Raw genomic sequence first — 24,029 nt, 5'->3', positions numbered from 1 at the left:
AACGTGGGCAACTCATATCCTAATCAGGGACTCTCTCACGCTTTTTCTGGATGAAACTGGCTTCTCCTTTTGCCTACTTCACCTTGCTGCTACTAGCATGCATCATTTGTCGCTCCGTGTCATCCATTGTCTGAAGATGTGCTAAGGTATATAAAATTGAGAAAAATGATATGTGTGATTGAGAATCTGTATCTCAAGAATGTCCAGCAATAAATTGTCTTGGTGTCTTCGGCCAAGTCTGTAATGACGTAGTAAAAACAACTGCTTACAACCATTTCAACTATCATCCAACTCTCAAGAAATTACAGATTGTGTTGCATGTGCACTATACAAAGATTAAAAAGTATTTAAATAAATATTATAATTTTAATTAACAATATCCCTGAACAAAATTTTGACTCTAATTTATTTATTTATTTATTTTTATTTTATTTTATTTTTTTTTTTTGTAACTGCAGCTTCTGAGTAATATTGCACGAGCTTCAAGCAGATGTAATCGTTTTCTTTACTCTATAGGTTTTTTTATTCATTATCTATTCATATTATTTTTATCTATGCTTTGTAACAGTTTATGTTTCAGAGAATGACAACATGCTATGACGTTGTTCTTTTTAGAGAGTTAGTGTAACTTTTGTTTTCATCATTTGAGAGTATGAGTAAAGGAATTATTTAATTATTGTAGAGTCATAAATAACTAAAGAGATATAGATAGTTATGTCCGAGTAATAAATAGTTCTTGAGGTAACAAATTTGGTGAGAATTTTTTGAACATTTGGCGTCCACTGACTGGACTGTTATCTGTAAGTAGAATTCTTTCGTTTATTTATAATGGATGTTTTGAAGTGCAAACGATCTCAATTTAGGAGATTGTTTACAAAAACTTTAAATGATTTTGAGAAAAATGAAATGATTTATCTTTAAACGGAAAAATTTCTGAAACTTAAATTAGTTGAGGACAAAACAAAACCTATGATCGAAATAGAACAGACTTATAGAGAAGAATTGATTAAAATTGAAAAACATGAAACTGTGATAAATAACGAGTTTGATGAGTCGAAATGCTATATTGATAAGTGGAGAATGGTAGAAAGTAAATTAGTTTCGCTTTTAGCTGAAAAGGAAAACGGTTCTGTTGTTAATGGAAGCTTAACTCAAAATGCTACTATACGTCATCCTAAGCTTAAACTTCCGATTTTCGATGGGAATATTAAAAGTTGGTTAGGATTTTGGAGCCAGTTTAAAAAGATCGATAATGATCCCAATTTAGATGATCATGATAAATTTGCATATTTATTGCAGTCTATGGAAAAAGGGTCATCTGCTGAAGAGTTAATCAAAAGCTTTCCGCCCGGTGGCGAAAATTATAGTAAAGCTTTAGAACAACTACAATCGCGTTTTGGGAAAGTAGACCTTCTTATAGAAGTGTATGTTAGAGATCTACTTTCGTTAGTATTATTAAAAAACTCTCAGCAGAAATTTTCATTACGAAAACTCTATGATAACTTAGAATCGAAACTAAGAGCGTTAGAAGTTCTGGGTGTTGCTAGAGATAAATATGCGGCGATGTTATATCCTCTAGTCGAATCGTCATTGCCGGATGATACATTAAGAGCATGGCAAAGATTCCGAGTTATTAATCGCAGTCAGAGAGAATCTGAAAGTAGTGAGCAAAAAGAGAAAAATGCGTCAACACATCGCATGGATTTAGATGGTTTGCTTTCATTTTTGCTCGATGAAATTGAAGGTGAAGAGAGAGTATCTATAGCTACTCAGTGCTTTACTAAATATCAGACACCTAAGCCTGGGAATGCTAAACACTTTGGTTTCAAAAACCATGGAGAATTTTCCAAAACACCTTCTGCTTCTACTCTAATAGCAACATCTGAACAAAATTCAACTGGATGTATTTTTTGTGCTGGAAATCATGCATCTGGTGATTGCGTTAAAGCAAGAAAGATGACGTCTGAGGAAAGGCAAAAAGCAGTTCTAAATAGTCGCAGTTGCTTTTTATGTTTAGACAGAAAACATGTAATAGCTAAATGTAAAAAACGAACATCGTGTGTGATTTGTGGGAAGAAACACCACATACTTTTATGTAGAAATATCCAAGCTGAATCAAAATCTCCAGTTCCTGTTAGCATGAATAAATATGAAAATACGGATGCAGTACCTGAACGAGATGAAACCCTCGCCGAAATGGCGAGAACAACAAATGTGTTTTGGCAAACTTTAACCGGTTCCATTGAAAGGGCGAGATAGAAAGCGCCAGGCCCGTGCTATTATCGATTCAGCTTCACAGAGATCTTATATTTTAAAAAGCACTGCAGATGAAATGAAATTTGAGAGTACATCTAAAGAAAGAGTGAGCCATTCATTATTTGGTGGGTCATGTACTGATGTCATAAACCACGATGTTTTTACAGTGTTCTTGTCCAAAACGGATGGAACTTATCATTGTAACTTCAAAGGTCTTAGTCAAGATATTATTTGTGGAAGTATACCACCAGTTGCTAATGGCAAGTGGATTCAAGAGCTTAAAGAGAACAATATATCCGTATGCGACGATAGTAATGGACCAATAGAAATACTTATTGGCGCTGACATTGCAGGCAAGTTGATTACCGGAGGATTTAAATTGCTTACTTCAAGCCTTGCTGCTATAGAAACAAAACTTGGTTGGACTCTTTTTGGGAAAAATGGTATGCGTGTGATCTCGGACAATTCCGCACTGCTCGTCTCATCCATGTTGAACAAGGAAATATTGATATCCGATCTATGGTCTCTAGATTCACTTGGAATTCTAGATCCATCAGAGAAGAAAAGTAAACTGGAACTTCAAGAAGAAGCAAGAGATCATTTCTTGTCTACTGTAAAGGTGAACGAAGAGGGGCGTTTTCAAGTCAGCTTGCCATGGCTTGATAACCATCTAAAGATAACTATGACTTAGCTGTAAAGAGATTAGCTTCTACAGTAAAGCGACTAAAAGCTGAGAAACTTTATGATGCTTATGGAGAAGTTTTTAGTGAATGGGAACAAGAAGGCATCATAGAAGAAGTACCAAAAAGCGAAATTGATGTAACATGCCATTATCTACCACATCGACACGTAGTAAAAGAAAACAGTACTACACGAATCAGGCCAGTGTTTGATGCCTCGGCCAAACAAAAAGGATCCCCTAGTCTCAATGATTGTCTAGAAAAAGGTCAGAACCTTATCGAACTGATTCCTTCAATTCTTCATAGATTCAGAATGAACAGAATAGGAGTTTCTGCAGATATACGAAAAGCATTCTTACAAATAAGTCTCAACCCTATGGATAAAGACTATCTAAGATTCTTATGGTATAGAACTGATGGAAAGCTGAAGTATTACAGGCATTGTAGTGTAGTATTTGGAGTTACAAGCAGCCCTTTCTTGCTAGTTTCTGTAATTCACCATCTTCTAGAATCCACTTTGAAACAACTAAATGGAAACCCAAAGTATAAAGTGGATATTATTGAGCAAATGAAGAAGAGCTTTTATGTAGATAATTGTTTAGCGAATGTGAAAAATGATTTAGAATCGCAACAATTCATACAAGTTGCTTCAGATACTTTAGCTATAAGAAAGCTAGAATTACGTGCTTGGGAATATAGTGACCCAACAGATAATTCCTCTAGTACCACAAATGTATTAAGAATGATTTGGGAACGATGTGGAGATTACCTTTGCCTTGATATTACTAACATCACCTACAGTCTACCAGAAATTTTGTCTAAAAGAGAGATTTTAGCTACTACACACAAAATATTCGACCTTTTAGGAATAGCTTGCCCCGTAGCTCTTGTGCCGAAACTTTTACTTCATCACCTATGGGAAGTTAAGTTATCTTGGGACCAAGAAGTTGATTCAAATTCAAAATCGCAATTTTGTAAATGGTTGAATGATTTGCAGTGTCTGGAAAAAATGAGAATACTAAGATGGTTAAATTGTGATCGTGAGATTGAAAATATCTCACTTCATTTCTTCAGTGATGCGAGCAAACTTGCATATTCAGCTGTGGCTTTTGTTCGAGTACAAACAAGAGATTCGGTTCAAGTTCATTTGGTGCAAGCTAAAGCGAAACTTGCACCCAGCGGAAGCAAAAAGACAACAATAGCTCGATTGGAACTTCTTGGAGCTACAATATGTGCACGTTTAGCATCCAGCATAATACCTGAATTTCAATCTGATGATATTTATTTTTTTACAGATTCGTCTACTGTGCTAGCTTGGATACAGAGAAATGAAGTATGGGACGTATTTGTTCACAAAAGAATTAAGGAAATAAAGTAACTGACTTCTATTGAATCCTGGAGACAAGTACCAGGATCACTGAATCCTGCTGATTTGCCCAGTAGAGGATGCTCTGCTTCTTATTTAATTAAATCCAGATGGTGGGAAGGACCTAAATGGCTATATTTATCACCTGAAAATTGGCCAAAAGAAGATTTTAGTGCTGATGAAGAAGAAATAACTCTTGAGAAAAAGAAAAGGATTATTTCGTCCTTAATAAATCTTAATGTTGCTACTAGATTCTCAAGTTATCGTAAGACAATCAGACTGGTAGCGTGGATGTGTCGTTTTGTTTACAACTGTAAACATCAAAACAAGAAAAAGGATGAACTTACTGTATCTGAGTTAAATGAAGCAGAGAATATCTTGATTCGTTTAATACAAAATGAGTCCTTTAATGGAACAGAAGATAAACGGATTTTAAGTCTTAATCCATTCATTGATTGTGGGATCATCAGAACTAAAACAGCAATATTTCAAAGAGAAGATACATCTGAGTACAGAATTCCTGCTATTTTGCCAAGTGATCATCATCTTATAAGAAGTGCAAAATGGAGAAGTCATAAGAGCTGTACAAAATCTTTATCCTTTGGAATTATCGACTGCCGAGGAACTTACATCGAAATTCAGCGGAAGTCAACCATGCGAAAATATTTCGGTAGAGCAAACTCCAATTGATGACGTACCTGTAGAAACAAATAGAATAATTCATAGTCATTTAAAATTGCCCACGATAGCCAAATCAGAAAGGACAATTAGAGTTCCTCATCGATTGGACTTGTGAGAATAATGTTTAATTTTTTTTATTTTGCAATACTCAATCCCGAATTTCATATTGCAAGGTGGGAGGATGAACAATATTTTGAGTCTAATATTTTTGTTTATTATTATTTTTATTTTATTTTATTTTATTTTATTTTTGTAACTGCAGCTTCTGAGTAATATTGCACGAGCTTCAAGCAGATGTAATCGTTTTCTTTACTCTATAGGTTTTTTTTATTCATTATCTATTCATATTATTTTTATCTATGTTTTGTAATTTATGTAGTTTATGTTTCAGAGAATGTCAACATGCTATGACGTTGTTCTTTTTAGAGAGTTAGTGCAACTTTTGTTTTCATCATTTGAGAGTATGAGTAAAGGAATTATTTCATTATTGTAGAGTCATAAATAACTAAAGAGATATAGATATGTGGCGTTCCGACAGATACTTCAACTTCTATTCATGAGATGGCGCCACGTGTAAAATCCAGTTCTTAATCGGAGCAGCAAAGCGACATCTTTACTCACTCAGACTTCTCGTCGAACATGCGTACGCGACGCTAGCATGAACTGTGTTTCGAGCTCTGTGTTGATCTCTTCAATGTAATTTAAATTGTAATTTAGTACTTAATATATTCTTTTGTTATAGGAGATTGTCTATTCTTATTTTCTTTAATTATATCATGCACTAAGCACACACGACCACCAAAAGTGGTGACCTTTTGACTGAGCACGCTACTGAGAATGGATTTTCAACGACCCTAAGCCACGTGCATCCAAGGCATTCTGAAGAACTGACTAAAAATAACAACGAATATGGACATTAAACGTATGCTACAACGTACCCCTTCAATTATTTCTATAAGTATTGATATATATTGCTTGTGTTTTTTTCAAAGTCGTGCATATCATCGCAAGGAGCTTCAGCAAATCATCAATGTGATCTGTTCCGTTCCGCTGACTTCGCCAGTCGTGCAATAATTCTTCGATCATTCAACTTTTGTGACAAATGTGCTACAACAGTGATTTTCGCTGAATGTGCTACATCAGTAACTTTTGTGCAACGTGCTACGGCAAAATTCTTCCCTCAGTGTTCGAAAGTAGTGAATTTTTTTCCCATGTGCTACAGGAGTGATTTCCTTTTTTTCCTTCGAAAGTGCCTGAGCAGTGTGAAGTGGTGATTTTGTGCGTGCGCAATACAAAATGAACGCATCATTTTTTTTTTTTTCTCAAATAAGGGTTTCTTTTCAAACGCATTTCGGTAAAATATTATTTGTGTGTGTAATTGCTGACCCTGTGTTATTTGTGTGTGTATCGTTATGTAAATTTTTTCTGCATGGTTAAAATATTTATTGTTATCATGGTAAAATATCAATAGTGTATCCTCATGCTACAATATTTGTGCTGTTAAGTGTTTATTAATTAAAGTGAAAATTATCTATCAGTATGCCCGGCGATATTCCACCAGAGCCACAAATCACACGCGTTGCGGTGAAGCCACCGCCTTTCTGGAAAAATAATCCTTCATTGTGGTTCGCTCAGATCGAAGCACAATTTTCTATCGCTCGCATTAGTGAGGATTCTACAAAATTCAACCACGTAGTTGCAGCAATTGAGTCTGATATTCTGAATTCAGCGCATGACTTAATTCTCAAACCACCTGATTGTGATAAATACTCCAAACTGAAACAGCGGCTCATTGAAATCTATTCAGAAAGTGAATCTTCAAAAATACGTACTTTACTACAAGGACTTGAACTTGGAGATCAGCGACCTTCATACTTGCTGTCACGAATGCGTGATCTGGCAGGAAGCCATTTTAGTGACGACTTGTTGAAGTCACTATGGCTTTCGCGTCTCCCTAATAACATACAAATAATTCTTGCTGCTTCCAATGAAGATCTAACCCGTTTAGCAGCAATGGCTGACAAAATTAATGAACTTGTTACTCCAGCTTATGTCAGTGCTGCTAATGCTGCACCTTCCAGTTCATCCCTCGAACAAAAAGTGGCTGAATTGACCAAAAAAGTATCTGAACTCTCTACAAGTCTTCATGCTTCACGGAGATACAATCGATCAAATCAGGGCCCACGTAATAAATTTCGTGCCCGAAGCAGGAGTCCATCTCGTCTTAATACTCGAACGCAGTAAAAAGAACCCACAAGTGGCATATGTTTTTATCATATGAATTTCGGCTCTCAAGCTCGCAAGTGTGCCCCTCCATGCACTTTTGTACAAGCGGGAAACTAAATGGGCGGTCTTCTGCTGGCCAACAGAATGTCCGCCACATCGACAGAATAGTACTGGCTGATCGTTCAACTCAGTTATGTTTTCTAGTAGATACTGGAGCTGACATATCAGTGCTCCCGAGAACTAAAACAAATGCTCACCAACTTAATAAACTTGTACTGTATGCAGCCAATGGTACCCAAATTGCAACCTACGGCACCAAACTATTGACACTTGATTTAAACTTGCGCCGGACTTTCAACTGGCCTTTTATTATTGCTGATGTAACTCAAGCAATTATTGGTGTCGACTTCTTGACACATTTCCACCTTCTAGTGGATGTCAAGAATAATTGCTTAATTGATGCTACAACTCAGCTGACATCACAGGGCCAAGCTTCTCACATATCAAACGTACCTACCAACATAAGTGTTTTATCGGGCAGCACACGGTTTCATCGGTTATTAGCAGAATTCCCTGACATTTTAAACCCATCCAAATCAGGGCAGCATACTCATCAGCCAGAAGTGTATCATCACATTGAAACACATGGCCCACCTGTATTTTCCAAGCCTCGTCGTCTTTCTCCAGAGATGCTAAAAGCTGCTCGCAAAGAATTTGAATTCATGCTAGCACAGGGAACCATTCGCCCATCTAAAAGTCCATGGGCCAGTCCACTTCACATGGTTAAAAAGTCTAATGGTGACTGGCGGCCGTGTGGAGATTATCGTCGACTTAATGCCGTCACAGTCCCTGACAGATATCCAGTCCCACATATCCAAGACTGTACCCATCTTTTTCATGGAACAAACATATTTTCTACCCTCGATCTTGCCAGAGCATATCATCAGATCCCAGTGCATGCTGAAGATGTGCCTAAGACCGCAGTGACTACACCATTTGGTCTCTTTGAGTACTTATATATGCCATTTGGCCTTCTCAATGCTGGCCAAACATTTCAGCGTTTCATACACCAAGTACTGTCTGGTCTCGATTTCTGCATTCCATATTTTGATGATATCCTGGTTGCATCTACGGATGCGGAAGAACATTTTCAACATCTGCGTCAGATTTTCACTCGCCTTAAAGATCATGGATTAAAACTAAATCCATCCAAATGTGTACTTGGTCAACCCTCAGTTTCCTTTCTTGGATGTCTTATCACCCAGAAAGGAGTTAAACCTTTACCGGAAAGAGTCAAAGCAATTAACGACCTACCTCAGCCCAAAACCATCTCTGAACTGAAGCATTTTCTAGCAATGTTAAATTTCTACCGACGCTTTCTGCCAAATGCCGCAAAAACACAAGCCTGCCTACATGAGTTTCTGAAGAATAGCAAAAAAAAACGATCAACGAGCTGTCCCTTGGACTGAATCTGCATCTGCAGCATTCGTGCAATGCAAACACGATCTGGCAAATGCAGCCACACTTTCTTATCACTCACCTAGTGATCAGCTCTCTATAATGGTAGATGCATCTGACACGGCCATAGGAGCAGTGCTTCAAGCCCATACCACTAAAGGACTTTCCCCAATGGCATTCTTTTCCAGAAAACTTACTACTGCAGAAAGGAAATACAGCACATATGACAGAGAGCTACTTGCTGTGTACTGTGCTGTTAAATACTTCCGGCACAACTTGGAAGGACACGACTTCATCATTTTCACCGATCATCGACCATTAACCTTCGCTTTTAGGAAAAACTCTGACTCATGTTCTCCTCGTCAGCTTCGACATCTGGATTTCATCGCCCAGTTTAGTACAGATATCAGATATGTCTCTGGTACTGATAATTGTGTCGCTGATGCCTTGTCTCGGGTAAACAATATCAACCTCACTACCCCAGATTTCTCTGAAATTGCAAAAGCTCAATTGCATGATGAGGAACTCAAGAACCTAATCTCAAATCCACAAACCTCCCTTCAGTTATAACCGCTGCACATTGATCCAACGCTTAAAATTTACTGTGACATAGAGAACAATAGAATACGTCCCTATATTCCTGTCAATTTTAGACGTGAAGTGTTTAATGCCTTGCACAATTTGGCACATCCTGGAATCCGTGCCACCAAAAAGCTGATCGCAGACAGATTTGTCTGGCCAGCAATGAATCAAGACATCACAGAATGGACTCGTTCATGTATTAGATGTCAACGGTGTAAAGTATCCCGTCACACTCACAGCCCCATTCAACAATTTAACCTTCCAGCAAGACGCTTTGATCATGTACACTTAGACTTGGTTGGCGCATTGCCTCCTTCAAATGGTTACACTTACCTCCTCACTTGTATTGATCGGTACACAAGATGGCCTGAAGCCATTCCTATTGAAAATATATCCGCTGAAACTGTAGCTCGAGCATTCATCTCCCAGTGGCTTTCAAGATTTGGCATGCCTACCACCATCACTACTGACCAAGGCCGACAATTTCAATGTCACTTGTTCGCATCCCTCACCTCTCTTCTTGGCATTCGCCATATTCGCACAACACCATACCATCCATCTGGAAATGGGATGGTGGAACGCTTTCACCGATCTCTCAAACAAGGTCTGAAGTGCCACAGTAGCGCACACTGGACAGAAGCCTTACCCCTAGTCTTGCTTGGTCTTCGCACAGCATTCAAAGAAGACATTGGTAGCACTTGTGCTGAAATGTTATATGGTGCAACCCTCCGTCTGCCAGGTGAATTCTTTCACCCAGAATCTACTCCAGTTATCGACCCTCCAACATTCCTTCAACGTTTACGTGAGACCATGAGCAATATCTCGCCAACCCCAGCATCTTCGCATAACCAGCCAAGCTATTTTGTACATCCTGCGCTTGAGACATCTTCGCACGTATTCGTGCGCAACGATGCAATTAAGCCAACTTTAACACCTTCATATGATGGTCCATTCAAAGTTGTCAAACGAACACCGAAACATTTCACCATCATCTGCAATGGCAAACAATCAGTGATTGGAATCGATCGTCTCAAACCAGCATTTCTAATGCAAGATCCAACAACTTCCTCATCAACATCACTCCCGGAAGAAAGCTTACATCCCGTAAAAGAGCAAACTAAAACTACCAAATCTGGAAGAAAGGTTAAATTTAACCCAAAGTACTTATAACGTACCGATGGTACTTGGGGGGGGGGAGTACTGTGGCGTTCCGACAGATACTTCAACTTCTATTCGTGAGATGGCGCCACGTGTAAAATCCAGTTCTTAATCGGAGCAGCAAAGCGACATCTTTACTCACTCAGACTTCTCGTCGAACATGCGTACGCGACGCTAGCATGAACTGTGTTCCGAGCTCTGTGTTGATCTCTTCAATGTAATTTAAATTGTAATTTAGTACTTAATATATTCTTTTGTTATAGGAGATTGTCTATTCTTATTTTCTTTAATTATATCATGCATTAAGCACACACGACCACCAAAGATAGTTATTTCCGAGTAATAAATAGTTCTTGAGGTAACAAATTTGGTGAGAATTTTTGAACAATCCCCTTAATTTCTCGCTTTAATTTGCGTACTTCCCTTGCCTATTCTAAAAAAAGTAATGCATTTTTCTGGACTGCCTCATTTCTAGATTAATCCATATCCTATGACTTTGACATAACAATGATGATGTAGCTGATTCGGAATGTAAAATTTCGAGAACCGAAATCTTAATGAGCTGCCACATTGAATAATTACGCACTTTGCTTTTACCTCTGTCACCGCTAAAAGGCTGCTGCGCTGCTCTCCTCTTATCGCAATAGTATCAAAAGTGTAAATATTCCAAAAAACAGGCGCTATCTGAATGCCAAGTGAAGTGTGGCCACAGCTGTCAATTGAAATAAAAATTAATATTTCATCTGCATCGACTGCCTTCCAAAAAATTTACAGCAACACGATTTAATTTACTACGCCCATACATACAGATATATAGATGATCTTATTAATTTGCAACACGATTTAATTTACTACGTCCATACTTTTAGATATATAGATGATCTTATTAATTTAATAATTTTAACAAGATTGAAAATTCACAAATTTATCCAGAGAGTAATAAAACTAATACTTCACAAAATGAAGTTGACTGTCTAGATCTTCAAATAATTAACTACAAAAAAGATTCTACTGTATGACAAAATAAGCAACTTCAATTTTAATACTAAAAAATTAATAAATTGGACTTTCAACATTTCCAGGAAAGTTATTGGTAATACTATATTAAATTAAATACAACGCATTAAAAGTATTTGTACAGATACAATAAATCTACAACAAGAAATTCTACTGCTTATTAAAATTCTTTAAAATAATCAAGTACAATATAACTTTATTAATCATTGTCTTAAAAGAGCAGGCGTTAAGTACTATGCTAAATCATTTGGCTAGCTTGTCAAAAATTTACTTGGCTAATCTAAAGCGATCTGGACTGGACTGAAATGCTTTGTGCCAGCTGCGCGGTATCTGCGATGAGGATGTTAAGCGTTTTCTGCTTGAGTGCATTCATCATGTCCAGCAGAGGAAGATACTTCAGGCAACTTTGATGCACCTGTTTGTATCTTGGCCACCAATTTTTTTCTAAATTTTTTCGGACTAAAGAGCTCTGCTTCATGATTGGATATAACAGCACTTTTACAATTTTTCGTGACATCCTCTTACCAGGACTATTACTATTATGAGAAAAATAAGTGTTCATAATTCTACTCGGCAGATAAATTTAAAAAAAAGTGTTTATACGTTTTTTTGCCCTAGCAAAGGACTCTCGGCCATCACATGATATGGTCGACTACTGGATTTTTATTCTCCATGTAAATATTGTAAATACTTCTTCATATTTTATCAAGACTCTCAATTATCGGTACTCTCATCTGGAACTTTTTTTTTTTTCCCTACTTGAAATTATCTTTGTATCTTATTAATGTTTCTGAACTCATCTAGTATTTGAATTATTTATTACACCACCCCACGATGTAAAATTCTGCAGTGGCAAAGTGCCACCTTTCCCTTTATTTTTCACATCTTGTTTCTGTGACACCTTTTGCTGATGTTCTTACTTCCAGGATGCCATATTAAAAGACAACTGGCAAAAAGCCTGCAAATAGGCCCAGTATAACAGCGGTAAATGGAAATGGAATGGAAATTTCATTCTCATTAGATTATTGAGTTATCATTATTTTATTCTATTTTCCTCTTGTTTTCTTTCTTTCTTTATTATTTTAATTTATTTATTGTTTTTTAATAATTTTTGCCCATTTGCAGAGCTGTTGTACATTTTTTTAAAAATTTTGTTAGTAGTATAACTTTCTCGTGTAAACCTCGTGATATACTTTGTGGAATATAAGGAGTTAAAATTAACGTTCACACACACACACAAATTATTTTTGTTTATATCACATTATTTATTCTAAAGTGTCCCATTTCGATTACTGTATTATTCTATACTTAGGCACAAGTTGATAAATCAGAATGATTTCGTTTTCTGAAGCTTCAGGCTAAAAGAAATTGCAACTCAAAAGCAAAAAAAATTTGAACTGCAACCAAGTGAGCCTGATAAATTATTTTTTCGCTGATTTTATGAATTGGCAGATAGATAGGAAAATTATAATGCAGTTCATACAACTTTTAAAAAATGTATTATCTTCACTGTTTTCCGTTACATAGACTTTAAGGAAACATTTTGTATTAATACACCGTATTTCATAAGAAATATCCATTTATATGGTTAATTTTAGCATACCTGTTATTTACAGTATTGGAAAATAAAAACGAAATTCTTTTGAAAAATATCTCTATTTTGATTCAAACAGAATTTTTTTAGTATCTTCGAAGTAATCGATGGAAAATATAGTTATATTGATTTAACGACCGTTGGTCTTGCTCTTAATTTTTATTATATACTAGCCGCTATGCGGCCAGCATTCGTCTGGCTTTTAAACGTATCGGGAAAATGCCTAAACGACACACCTGGGACCGAATTACAATGAACTAAGCAGTATCCCTTAATACAAATATTAATTATCCTAATAAATAAATTAACCAACTTCCCTTTGCAAAATCTTAAGAACTCAAATGGTGTAAAGAAGGTTAAGAAATTAGTTTCCTAAAAAAATCACTCAAAACATTTCAATAGCTTAACAGTGAAATAAGCAATAAATAACATAAAAGAATACAAAAAAAAAAAAAAAATCTGAAAAGCAAAGTATAATTAATGATATTTTATCTTATATTTTCAATAGAAAAAATTACAATGAAATAAGCTATATCCCTTAATACAAATATTAATTATCCTAATAAAAAAAATTAAACAACCTTCCGTTGAAGAAAAAAAATCATACTTTTCAATATCTTACAAACAGTGAAATAAGCATAAAATAAAGTGAAAAAAAAACTCAAAAAACAAAAAATTCCGAGCAGAATTTTACTCTGCAAAACAACTTTATCAAAAAAAAAAAAAAAAAATCACAAACAAAAATGTATTATATATATAAAAAAATGACAATGAAATATGCCAATCTCTAAAAACAGTGACATAAGAAATACGATGAAAAATTGTTGAACCCATATTTCTAAAAGAATGAAACTATTCGAAATGATGCGATTTCATCAAAAATCTATCAACAACAATAAGAAAGGAAAATTGTTGCCAAAATCACATTTTTAAAGATGTGAGAAGTGTACTCGGAAGCTTCATTTAAAAAATTGTTTAAAAATACAAAATATTATCATTTTTCCAAAATTCTTTTTGTAAAAGCAGTCGCAAAGAGGAAAGTGTCCAAAAATAAAAAAAAAATAAATAAACTGTACATTTTTAAAAATAAACTTTTTTAGAAAGAATCCCGCTGAAAAGGTGTTCCCGCTGAAACCGGTGTTCCGGTGTTCCGCGCGTGAATCCCGCTGAAAAGGTGCTCACTTTGTTAAAAAAAATTCGTATTTAATCGATTTATTGAAACACGAAATTTATTTTAAGTTCGTAAAATAGCTAAGCGCCTACCTTTCATGACGATGTGAAAATGGAGTGTGTAGACTAAAATCTCGCTCTCCTATAGCCTATATGTCTCAAAATGACGCGATTTCGTCACAAAACATAAAATTAAAAAAAAAAAATTCTTATTTGAATTTCAAAAAAATCGCTTCGATGTGCACTGGCTCTTGTCTAGATGCACCTATGTACCAAATTTCGTAGCCGTGGGTCTGTTAGCTTACGCGTAGCGCAACGAAAAACACACAGACAGACTCTTTCTTTTAATCATAGTATGCAAAGATCAGGCGAGTGCCTGAGGGTATCGTGTTGTATTCTAGCTAGAGAATTTAAGTCATTGAACTTTTTGTTGCATTTCATTTAAATTTGACCGAATTCAGTGTTTAATTACGAATTTGAGTTTTTATTTGAAACAAACTTATTCAAACATTATAGTCAATGTCTTCTTATATGGATTTTTTTGTAAACTTTCGGTCATTTTTTGGATTATATTTCCGGGGAAATTTGGTTGTTAACCAAATAATCAAATGTTTTACTAAATTGTTACATTGGCTGATTTAATACTTTTTTACGTCTTTGGAAGATTTGTCGAAGCTTTGGAATTTGTTTGCAGAAGCTTTGGAAGCTTACTTTCTCTAGATTGGCAACAAATCTACTATTCTGCTGTTTCAAATGTAAACAAGCAATGGCAGCCATCGAAAAAATTATTAGGCTTAGCGGAACTTAAACAACTTTTAAATTGTTGATAATTCTAAAAATATCGCATACAGATTTACTAAAGGTATAAAAACCTTAACCGGAAGATAAGAACAACATAATTCAATCATTTTTAAAGCAAAAAATGCACAATTTATAAACATATAAGAATAAAAAACCTGAGATCACTGAGCCGAGTAACAGAGTGGATATATATATATACACATATATAAAAATTTATATACTTTTGTTGCGGCCGATGTTCAGAGGCTACTCGTTTTTGAGTTATGCGACATACATACGTACGTACGCACAGACGGTACGAAAAATTCTCTTCAGAATTCACTTAAAATTAGTTTTACAATTTTTTTGGGGGGAAAAGAGTCCTTTATCCTGTCACGCAAAAATATCGTTAAATTGCTTTCGATAGCGGTGAAAATGGATATTTGCGTTGAATATGATGCCTGAAATTTTTCGCGATTACAATACTTCCTTTTTACTTCGTACAAGAAAGTAAAAATAAGAACTAAATTATAACTAACTAAAAGAGACTTAGCCGAAGCTAACGCAGGTATCTAACGTAATTGGCCCTTAATTTAAACTAGCCGGCGAATATCAAAAGCCACGTAATAATACGGACGAGCGTAACAACTTCAAGACAGAGTCCGAAGGCAAACACACGTTGCTCAGACTTCCTAGCTCTCTCTTACGAACTAAGTTGAATCTTCCTTAAATACTACTTCTAACTCGCTTGCATTCAAAGCAATAAAAACTTTTGTTGTGTAGACGGGATATGTACACTGCTAAAAAAAAAAAAAAAAAAAAAAAAAAAAAAAAAAAAATGTGGGACAGTGCTATATCTTCCGTTCTACTGGGCCGATTGACAAAATTTAAACTGCGTTTTTCATGTTTCGAAAGCGCGACTTAGGATATATATTAGATTTATATATATCACTATTCTAACATAGGTATTTTGACATAAAATCGGACTTTTTCTGAAATAGCATACCAATGTTTTTTCATATTTCGATTCTACAACTCAAATTATGCCAGAATACCAAGTTTTGTCAAAATCGTACGAGTAGTATTTAAAATATTAGCTCTCAAAATTTTAGCTCCTCAATGTTAATTGAATTTGGCAAATATTTATTAATATCTCTTTTTTATTAAACTTTTTTGATTTTTCTCTCACATTTCTAAATTTAGGTTCATTGAAAATAAAATTTACACATTTTTGTGTTTTATTTTTTAAATTTCTATTTTTAAATAATTTTTATAAATTTTTCGAAAAACATTTTGAATTATAACCTATAAAAATTTTACCATCGTCTTAAAGTAGGTGTATTTTTAAGCATATCTGCAAAAAATTAGACTTTTTAATTCAAAATTATCTAAGATATACATGAATTTACATATTTTCGAGTTTTGAAATTTGGCATCTTTTTTTTTTTTGAGCGATAATAACGCCAAATGTGGTCTATGGATTTTTGTTACAGTGAATTGCCACAGCTATTTTTAACCTTAAATTTCAAGTAAAATTTTACGGAGAATTAACTATATGACATTTTTTTCCTCAATGATGCGTAATAAATATTTATTAATACTATATGAAAAGCTATTTTTTTTAATTATAGATGATATTATTCAAATTTGTAACTATAAGTAGTAAGCGGCCGTACTCGGTAGGCAGAAGTGACGTCACAGAAAAGGGGCGTGGTCGCCGACATTTTGAATCACGTGACAACCGGAAGTGACGTAGATGGAAGGAATGATGTAGACGGAATGACATCATCAAAGTTTCGTTTTGATTCTGTGGCAACGATTTTATGTTTCAAAGTTTTTATTTTTTGTGGCAACGAACAATTTTTATGTTTACGGCAACAGTATCTTGAACTATGTGTTTGGAATGACATCACTTTCAATTTATTATTTTTAATTATTTGACATGTGATTTATTATTTTTAACTATTTAGTATGTCATTAATTTTAATTATTTACTCTTTTTAATAAGTATTTTAATTATTTACTACGTTATTATTTTAATTATTACCTGTAATTAAATTTTATTGAATTTAATATTATTTTCGCTGAATTTTAAAAATAGCTCCACGAGCGGGATTCGAACCCGAAAAACTTTAGTTTGGAAACTTTAGTTTCGAAACTTTAGTTTGATCGAAAACTTTAGTTTGATCGAATGATCGAAACTTTAGTTTGGAAGACGATTTCCCAAACCACTATGCCAGCGAGACCTTACAAGCAATGTCACATTATCGCGTTGAGTAGAAAAACAAGGATGACGTCATGAGGCTGGGGGAAACAGGCAAACGTCATCTCTTTCACGTTGCAGCATGCCGAAACCGCTTCACGCTTTCTACATCCGCCGTGGCGAATGTATGCAATCTTAAACGACCAATCAGATTCTAGCTAACAATATCTAACTTATTTCAGCCAATCAGCGTTTCTCTTTCATTGTATATCGCCTATATATTCTCCCGCGTTGACGAATGCAATCATCACCTCTGACCTCCTAAAAATTGTCATGAAAAAACAACGTCATGTGCCCTTTGGGCTCAATTTTTCAAGAGCCGGATAAGTTGCGCAGCTGCGCGACACTTCGGCAATAGCCGTACAGACTAGACTAGAATAAATGCAATCATTTTTATTGTGGTTGTTGCTGAGCGAACGTTCTCTTGCCTTTTTGTGATTTTCTTTTGCGCCATTTTCATTTTATCCATACGATGTCTGCTAAACGAGTTTTTTCTGCATCTAATGTAAGTATATTTTTTTGCTTCTACTTTATTTTTAGATTACCATTTTTAAACACGAATTTTTTTAAACACGTTATTTATTCTACTTTTTTTAATTGTTAGGTGTTATTTGAAGATTCTGATTGTCCTTTCCGTGATTCTGATGACGATGTAAGTTTTTACACGTATTTTCGTAGCATATTTTTTTTTTTTTTTTTTTTCCTGAATGTATTTTACCATTTGAGCTTATTTTATTTTGAATGAATCCACTTTTATTTTGATAGTTATTAGATGAAGTGGATCAAATTTTCATGGAAAATCCCCTGATTTTGCCCCTTTACTATCATGTGGGTTCCGGATTTGAGGTAAATTTTCGTTTTGTTATGATTCTGTTAGAATATTTTTATAGAACTATAAATGAATGTATTTATTTTTATTTATTTATTTTTAGACTTCTTCCTCATCAGCTCATGGGCCTGTCTTCATTGCTGCTTCGAATGAACGATCGGTATATATTTTTCTTTTCTTGCATGATTTATTAAAATAATGTATTTTGAAAATGTTTGATTATTACTGAAACATTTATTTTTTTTTCCAGATCGATGAGGCGATTGTACTCACAGAGAAGTCTCGTCGACGGAACCATAAATATCAGGCCGAGGAGATTACCTTCCGAACCAGTATAGATATGGAACGGCTGCCGCAGAACGTGCAAGGCATCCCGATGGTCCGAATTCCAGATACCGTCTGGGAATTGTTTGAGCAACTTATTCGCCGGACAACAGCAAATCTGGGCCCATCAGACCTCATCCGATTCTGTATCCAAGCAGATGGGTTGGATAAGCCGATTAGCACGTCCCTGATGGCAGTTTCGACTTTAACAGTTGAAAAGATTCTGGCTGCCGTGATGAAAGTGTTGCAGTCTAAAGACAAAATTGAACTGGATACGGGATTCTCAGTGGATGTGATTACTATCAAACGACCTGTAGGTGCCGGACGAAATAGGAAAGTAGTCAACATCTCCATGGACAGACTGGATAAGAAATCTATTTTGTCTATTCCCTATGACGACGAAGGACTGTGTTGTGCCAAAGCAATTGTTTATGCGTTGGCCCATTTACATAAGGATACGACCGCCATCAATGCCATGAAAGATCGTCGCCGACCAGCCCTCGTGAAACGTGCAAAGGAACTTCATATGGCTGCGAATGTGCCTCTAGGCCCCTGCACGTTTGCGGAGATAGCCATATTTGAAGACCACCTAGACGTGCAGATTGCCGTCTTTTCTTCGGAAAACTTGAACCGGGTAAGTCAATATTTTTATCTCAAGATAATTCTGTTTTATTAGATTAACTTTATGCATGTATGCAGTTCGTTTCCACGGTAAAAAAATGTAACTTGAAAATACTGAATACATGGTGAATTTTCTAGATTGTGTTACATTTTTTAGATTATATTTTATGTATGAAATTTATTTAGATGCTAAAAACATAACTTGAAAAATTTTTAGATTAATTTTACTTCTAAGATAAAATTTATATTTTATGCATGCATTTCTTTAGACGCTAAAACATATATCTCATAAAAATGCATGGTGAATTCTTAAGACTACTTTAACTTTTAAGATTATATTTTATGTACTCGTATATTCACGCATAAAATGCACGCATGTAGGAAATTTGTTTAGATATTCAAAATTTATTGTGTATAAAATCGAAAGTTTTAGATTATTTGATTTAGGGAAACGTTTTTCTGTTTAGATGTTAAAAATATCACTTGTGAAAATTTTTACTTTTAGGTTACATTAACTTGTTTAGATTATTTTTATATGCAATTCGTTTTGATGTTAAAATGAAATGCACAAGGAATTTTCAGATGATTAGGTATGTAATTAGCTTAGATGCTTAATGCACAAGTAATTTTTAGATGATTAAGAATTTAATTCGTTTCGATGTTAAAAAATGTCTAAAGGGTTTCATTTTGGAATTTAAAAGAAAACTTTTATCTATGTTTTAGGTGGTCTATAAATGAAAGGAAAGGTCTCAGCGGATCAATGTGTGGCTGCTCCACAATGGACATTACGATGTGATTAAATCCCTGAAAGGATTTTTCGGCAGCAAATATTACTGCACGACATGCGAAAAGGCCTACCAAATGCCTGAAAGTCATAGATGTGCTAATGCCTATCCCATATGTCTGAGGATCGACTGCTTTCCGGGCCAGCCCCAACGATGTCAGGATTGTGACTGTCTCTGCCGATCGGATGCCTGTTATGCAGCACACAAAGCCCTGACTGGAAATCAAGAATTTTCGCTTTGCGATAGAGTAAGTATTTTGAAATTATTCATCTAAATCAATATATATGCAAATTTCTCGTTTAAATAATTTAAATGTTTATCTATCGTATGTTTAAAAAAATAATAATTGTCGTTACAGGTATACCAGTGCAGAGAATGCTGCCAAGTGATCCGGAGGCGGGATTGCCCTAAAGAGCTGCATAAGTGCGGAATTACCAAGTGTCCGTCTTGCAGCCAGTTTGTCGTGGCTGCTGAGCACCGTTGTTATTTGCGACGTGTTGCTCCGAAGAAGTCCGATGACAAGTTCATTTTCTTTCACTTTGAAACGGACCAGTCTTCGGGGGAACTCCTCGTAAATTTCGCGGTGGCTCAGTATGCCGACGGCACAGAAAAAGTGTTTCCGGGATACACGGCATGTCAAGATTTCTACACCTGGCTGTTCTCCACAGAGCACAAGGGCTTCACCGCCGTGGCACATAACATGAAAGGGTAAGTTAAAAATACTTTAGTTTGCATGCTTTTTAAGTACGACAATTTTTTCAATATTATTCATATTTTTTTTTTACTTACAGGTTCGACGGGCAGTTCGTGATGGCCTGGCTCCTGGAACAAGGCACAGCGCCGGAGGTGATCCCTAACGGGTCTATGATCATGAGTGTAAGACACCGTAGTCTGAACATTCGGGTCATATACTCATTAAATTTTCTACCGATGGCGTTGGCCAAACTGCCGGGATGCTTTGGTCTCACCGAGTTGAAGAAAGGATACTTTCCGCATCTTTTCAACTCCCGAGAAAACCAGAGTTATGTCGGACCGCTGCCTGAGGCCCGGTACTACAGCCCGGACACCATGAGTACTCCAGCCCGAAAAACATTTCTATCCTGGCACGAAGAACATAAGGGGGATGTGTTCAATTTTCAAGCAGAGATGCTGGCCTATTGCAGGTATATTTTTTCCCTCCTTTATTCTTATTTATTTAATATTTTGTTTTATTCTTATATTTTATATTTCGTATTTTTTAACATTTTTTTTAATAGATCTGACGTGGACATTCTTCGTCGATGTTGCCTGGAATTTCGAGCCTAGTTTTTGGATGTGGCGGGTGTGGATCCATTCCAGTAAGTTATTTTCTAATTTCTTCTATACAATAATGATCATGTTTACAGTTATGTTGTTATGGAATAATCATGCTCATGAAGTTCTTTTTTCTTTTCAGATACGTAACCATTGCGTAAGCGTGTATGGCAACCTATCGGAGTGGCCACATTCAGCCCAACACGATTGCCATGGTACCCACACGCGGATACGTGAACTCCACGAATTACAGCCCTGATTCGATCCGGTGGTTTGTTGCTGCTTCGGAAGGCATTGCCCTTCAACATGCGTTGAACGGTTCCGGAGAGCACAGAATCGCCAGAATCTCGGTAGACGGTTTCTGCCAAGGAACGCAAACCGTCTATCAGTTTCAGGTAAGAAAATATAACCATTCTTTTTCTATGTGATTCTTTTGAATGATTTTTACACTTTTAATGTTTAATTTACATGTGGAACCCTAATAATGTATTCGTGTTTTTTTAGGGCTGTTTTTTCCATAGGTGTAGTCCGTGCTATGACGGGGATACCATTCACCCCTTAAAAGGAGTTTCCATGGCAACGTTAAGAGAAAAGACAGAAGAGGCCATACGAAAACTTCGAGCCCAGGGTTTCCACGTCATAGAAATGTGGGAGCATGAGTTTCAGAGAGAAAAAGAGGAAAATCCAGGTCTCCAAGCTTTCCTGGATCAACACCATTTGAGGGACCGACTCAATCCTCGCGAGTCATTTTTCGGAGGACGGACCAATGCCCTCAAATTGTTCCACGAGGGAGACGCTAAATATGTGGATTTCACATCCCTCTATCCATGGGTTCGTACTTTTTTTATTATTTTAAAACCTTTTCATGGATGATGTGTTTTTCTGATTTTTATGTATGTTTTTTGTGATGTGTTTTTCTGACTTTTTGTTTCATTTCACAGGTGAACAAATACTGCGTCTACCCCGCGGGACATCCGGAAATCATCACAGAAAGCTTCGGGGATCTAGAACACTACTTTGGCATCAGTCAGTGCCGTGTCATTCCTCCCCGGAACCTATATCTTCCAGTTCTTCCATACCGGTGCCGAAAGAAACTGATGTTTCCCCTTTGTCGGACTTGCGCCCTTCTACAGTGTCAGTCTTCCTGTACCCACACAGATGACGAAAGAGCTCTTGTCGGAACGTGGGTATCGGAAGAAGTCAAGCTGGCGATAAAGAAAGGTTACCGCGTCACACATGTAAGTATTCAAAGATTATTTAAATTGTTTGTCATAACCCAAATTTATTTAAAATATTTTGTCATAACTGAAATTTATTCTTTATTTTCTAGATTTACGAAGTGTATCATTTCAAAGAATCATCTACTTCCCTGTTTCGTTCCTACATTGATCTCTTTCTGAAGATCAAACAGGAAAGTAGCGGATGGCCTTCGGAGTGTGTGACGTCTGAAGACAAATTAAAATATATTCGCCAGTATGAAGGAAGAGAGGGCGTCAAGTTGGACGCAGGAAAGATTTCCAAGAACCCTGGGCGTCGCCAAGTTGCCAAATTGGCCCTAAAGAGTTTCTGGGGCAGGTAAGATGATTTCTTTTGTACTTAAATTTTTTGTAAACATTTTCATTTTTTTTAATTCGTTATGATTTATGTTGGATTTTGTTTTTCAGATGGGGTATGAACGTCAACAAAGGACAGCTTACCTATGTACATACGGTGCCGGACTTTAATAAGATGATGGCTGATCCTACCAAAAAAGTAAGTTTTCTGATCAATTTTATTCATCTATAAACTTCGACCTCTTATTCATGTATTTTGAGCTGTGAACTCATGACTCTTCTATTCTTTTCCGATCAAAGATGTCTTTCTGCCCACGCCTGAGGTGGCTGCACTACAATGAGAGTCTGCCAAGGAGTTTGTGCCGCAGGATGCCTCGACCAACATTTTTCTAGCGACGTTTACGACAGCTTGGGCTCGCCTCAAGCTGTACAGTGAAATGGAGAAGCTGGGTCGAGACGTCCTGTATCACGACACAGACTCCATCATCTACGCTACCAATAGTCGCAATGATCCTCCCTTGGGTAACTTCTTAGGGGAATTTACCGACAAACTGGATGGAGATATTATCAAAACCTTCGTGTCAGGTAAGGGCCTTTAAAAAGTTCCTTATTTAATATGTACCAAAAAAATTTTAATGCATATTTTTTCTGTTATGTCTTTTTCTCATCATGTTTTATTTTTTTTTTCAGGAGGTCCGAAAAACTATGCGTACCAGACGGCCACTGGGAAAACCAGCTGCAAAGTCAGAGGATTTTCGTTGAACTTCCAAAATTCCCAGCTCTTAAATTTTGAAGCCATCAAAAGTCTGATATGTAGTCTGGACCAAAAGGATGTCATAGCTCTGCACAACCCTTCCAAAATTAGCCGAGAACCAAAAAGAAGAAAAGTTGTGAATAAACCCGAAACAAAAATGTACAAAGTTGTGTTGGACAAAAGGGTGATTCAAATAGACTTCACCACCTTACCATTTGGCTTTTGAAAATGACTTTTGTAAAATGTATGGTATGTACAAAAAATGTTTGTATGTAAAAAGATGATATGCACAATATCATGCATTTGCGTGTAAAAACTTATTTAGAAAAAAAAAAATAAACAGAAGTTTGAAAATTATAGTGTTGTTCTCTTTTTTTTTTTTTTTTTTTGAAAGAATTTTATAACAGGTGTAAGTTTTTTTTAATATTTTTTTCAGAAAATAATGGTTATGATTATGTATATATTAGTTTAATCCATCCAGATTTTGCAGAATACTTGATCTTCATTATATCTCTTTTTATTATATTTACATTTTATATGCTATGTAATTCAAAAACTAAGCTTCGAATAGGATGAATATTTACACACTCTACTGAATTGCCTAGATATGAAGAATTTCTTTTACTTCCAGATTTTTAC

General features: G+C 35.8%; 1 protein-coding gene across 1 annotated transcript; it reads left to right on the top strand.

The window, feature by feature from the left end:
- Positions 1-18,324: 18,324 nt before the first annotated feature.
- LOC118198555 (uncharacterized) lies at positions 18,325-23,734 on the top strand. Its single transcript, XM_085811567.1, has 8 exons — positions 18,325-19,018; positions 19,729-20,953; positions 21,047-21,914; positions 22,025-22,321; positions 22,414-22,658; positions 22,748-22,835; positions 22,937-23,221; positions 23,327-23,734. The coding sequence occupies exons 3-7, from the start codon at positions 21,657-21,659 to the stop codon at positions 23,027-23,029; spliced, it is 981 nt and encodes a 326-aa protein (XP_085667693.1). The 5' UTR covers positions 18,325-19,018; positions 19,729-20,953; positions 21,047-21,656; the 3' UTR covers positions 23,030-23,221; positions 23,327-23,734.
- The last annotated feature ends 295 nt before the right edge of the window (positions 23,735-24,029 follow it).

The sequence above is a fragment of the Stegodyphus dumicola genome, chromosome 1 (assembly GCF_044657685.1).
Source record: "Stegodyphus dumicola isolate Sdum_Otavi_A_Nest chromosome 1, ASM4465768v1".
NCBI classification, from domain to species: domain Eukaryota; kingdom Metazoa; phylum Arthropoda; class Arachnida; order Araneae; family Eresidae; genus Stegodyphus; species Stegodyphus dumicola.
The sequence above is the reverse complement of the archived record's forward strand: the minus strand, read 5'-3'. Positions and strand labels throughout refer to the sequence as shown.